Raw genomic sequence first — 3,467 nt, 5'->3', positions numbered from 1 at the left:
TTGAGAAATGCAAGAGCCGAAAGAAAACTACGTTAAAGTACAAAGGTTAATAATAAAAGATGTAAAAAAAAATATTTCAACAATCAATTCCAACGGCATCAGACGGTAACGTTGTACACGAAAATACGAAACCTGGCGGCCACTAGACGTGGCTCTAGAGAGTTCGTATTTTCGTGAACAACGTTACCGGCTGATTGCCGTTGGAATTGATTGTTGAAATTTTTTTTACATCTTTTATTATTAAACTTTGTACTTTAACGTAGTTTTCTTTCGGTTCTTGCATTTCTCAAAGTTTGAGACCGATATTTTATGTATAAAAAAAGTTCGAACGTTCAAAAAATTTTGAGGTTCAGAAAAAAGATGAAATAATTTTCAGTGAAGTTCCTACCAAAATGCAGTACCTAACCGTACTTTATTGTACTCTAATACATTTCCCAAAGTTTCAGCTCGATATTTTATTAAAAACAAAAGTTTTTAAGTTCAAAAGAACATTCAGTGAACTGAAAAACTGTGATCGGTAATATAGGTATTTAGCTGTGTCACATGCCCTTAAATTATTTTAATGTTTTTCCAAAATGAAAATGGTAGCATTATTTTTAAATCTTCTAACTATTTTGCCTTAGAAGCAATTATTAAATATCATAATGATTTAAAAATAAAAAGCCATTTTCTTTAGAAATATCTTCATTTCACTTGCAGGCTGATAGAACAAGGTTCTCGCTTACGACAAAAAGGTTGTGCAGAAATATTTCTGGAAGAATGGGGCACAATGGGCAAAAAAAGACCAACTGTAGGGAAATTATTGGACCTTCTCACAAAAGCTGAATTATTCAGAGCTGCAGATTACATCGCCATCGACGTTTTAAATCGTTAGTCAATTTTTAATTTATTACCCACTAATGCCTATTTTATAAATTCTCTACATATGTTTTTCTGTACAGGAAAAGAAAGTCCAAAAAGACCAAACTCGGGTCCGGCAGCTCAAATTGATATTGATTCGTTGTTACCAGAATATGTGAGTAGAAATTAAAATTTATATAGCCCAAACATTTAGTAAAACACTTCACAGATTTTCCCATATCCCCCTCTTTTCTCCTTTTCTTTAAAAATTCAAATTCGAATGCAAAATTCAAAAATTTTCAATTTAAAACGTTCTAAATTTAAATATATGTAGTCAATTTTTAAGTTGTAAAACTGATTAATTATTCGTTTTAAATGTTAAGTGGTGAACATTGAAAAATGTTGATTATTTCGGAAATCATTTAAAATTTAAGAAAACATGGAAATGTACACTATTTTTGCAATATCTACTTCAAAACTAGACAAACTGGCTTCACCCTGGGCTGTTTTTATACAGAATTTCGAAAGCAATCAAATTTTTAAAGAGAAATTTTTTTAGCTCTGGTATAATTAAAATTAAGAGAATTTATTCAGTCATAAAAATACATTAAAATGTGCTTTGAAACATTTTTAAATATTATTTTAAAAATTAAAAAAAAAAAATCACTATGGCCTTTCTCAGGAATCTTTAGAACAATTTTCTATTATCTTGAAACCTTTTAAAATTCTGGAATAGATTCAAAATTTTATTTCAAAATCTATAAAAATCTACGTTTTAGTTTACACTTTATGGAATCTGGAAAAATTTTAAATTATTCTTGAAATTTTTTCAAAACTGAAAAATGAACTGAAAATGAACATTTTGTTTTACATTTTTTAATATTTTTAGAACTACTAAATATCTTTGAACTTTTTACAGGATATAACCGTTTAATTGTTATACATTCGCTAAAATTGTTTTTTTTTAAATTGTTAAAAGAATATTTCTAAAAAAAATCATTCAAAATTTCCGCGGGAATTTTTAGAACATTTTAAACCTTGCAAAGTCCCTAGAAAGCTTAAAAGATTTAATTCCAAATTTTCAAAAATCTATGTTTTGTTTTAAAACTTTTGAAAACTTTTTAAGTCTTCAAGTAACTTTGAATATTTTCAACATTTTTTAAATGTCTCCTCAAATTACTCGATTTTTTTCTAAAACAATAATTTTTTAACTATTATTCAACTGTTTTATCAGAAATTCTACCTTTTTTTTGGTATGAAAATTAATTTTTTATCTGAAAATTTAACTATTCCATATTTGCTTAATATTTATCTATTTTGTTGATAATTAAAGAAAATTTATTTAAGTTTGGTTAAAAATGTTTTATTTTTTATTTTGAAAACTTAAGCATTTGTTTAAAAACTATTTTTTTGAAATTCAATGGTTTTGGGTTTAAAAGTCAACTTTTTTCGAAAAGATTCATCTTTTTGTCTTGGAAATTTAAATTTTTTGTTGAAAATTCGTCTCTTTTGGGTTTAAAATTCATTTCTTTTGGTAGAAATTGTTTGTCGTTGAAAATTTAACGTTTTTTTTTTAAATTCATGTATTTTATTGAAAATTTGACCTTGGGTTGAAAATTAATCTTTTTTATAGAAAATGCATCCTTTTGACTGAAAATTCAACTATTTTTTCCAAAAATTCGTCTTTGTGGTAGAAAAATCATTCTTATTAATAGAAAACGAATTTTTTTAATAAAAATTCGACTGTATTAAATTATCTTTTTGGATTGAAACTTGAAATATTTTATTAAAAATTCATGCATTTTATTTAAAATTTGACTTTGGGTAGAAATTAATCTTTTTTGTTGAAAATGTGTCCTTGTGGTTGAGAATTCAACTATTTTGTCAAAAATTCTTCTTTTTGGATAGAAAATAAATCTTTTTGGTAGAAAAGTTATTCTTCTAAAATGAAAATGAACTTTTTTATTGAAAATTCAACTATATTATAAAAAATTCGCCTGTTTGGCTTAGAAATATTTTTAAAAATTAATTTAAGATTGGTTAAAATTGATTTTTTTGTTTGAAAACTCAACCATTTGTTTAAAAACTATTTTGTTGAAGTTCCATGGATCTGAGTTTAAAATTCAACTGTTTTCCAAAAGATTCTTCTTTTTCTCTTGAAAACATCAATTTTTTGTTGAAAATTTGACTTTTCGGGTTGAAAATTAATCTTTTTTGTCGAAAATGCATCTTTTTGGTTGAGAATTCAACTATTTTACCAAAATTCGTCTTTTTCGAAAAAAAATCATTCTTTCTGGTAGAAAAGTTTTCCTTCTTAATTAAAAATGAACTTTTTTGACGAAAATTCGACTGTATTCTAAAAGATTTGTCTTTCTGTGATGAAAATTCATTAATTTTATTGAAAATTTGTCTTTTTGGAGAGAATATCAATTTTTTTTAGTAGAAAAGTTTTCCTTCTTAATTGAAAATGAACTTTTTTGTTGAAAATTCAATTGTATTCTAAAAATATATATACTTTTTTTGACTCAACTATTTGTTTCAAAACTATTTTATTGAAAATTCGTCTTTTTGGGGGTTAAAATGTATCCCTTTTTGGTAGAAAATGTTTTCGGTTGAAAATTTAACGT

At 25.2% G+C, this 3,467-nt stretch overlaps 1 protein-coding gene across 1 annotated transcript in view; it reads left to right on the top strand.

The window, feature by feature from the left end:
* The window catches only part of LOC117171561 (protein Tube), a 36,505-nt gene that overhangs the window by 31,069 nt on the left and 1,969 nt on the right, over window positions 1–3,467 (top strand). The window contains exons 2-3 of the mRNA XM_033358993.1: window positions 700–869; window positions 942–1,015. Coding sequence (XP_033214884.1) covers window positions 700–869; window positions 942–1,015 — 244 coding nt within the window. The remainder of the gene's footprint in view (window positions 1–699; window positions 870–941; window positions 1,016–3,467) is intronic.

The sequence above is a fragment of the Belonocnema kinseyi genome, chromosome 4, assembly GCF_010883055.1.
Source record: "Belonocnema kinseyi isolate 2016_QV_RU_SX_M_011 chromosome 4, B_treatae_v1, whole genome shotgun sequence".
Classification (NCBI taxonomy): Eukaryota; Metazoa; Arthropoda; class Insecta; order Hymenoptera; family Cynipidae; genus Belonocnema; species Belonocnema kinseyi.
Note: the sequence above shows the minus strand (reverse complement) of the source record. Positions and strands in the feature narration are given on the sequence as shown.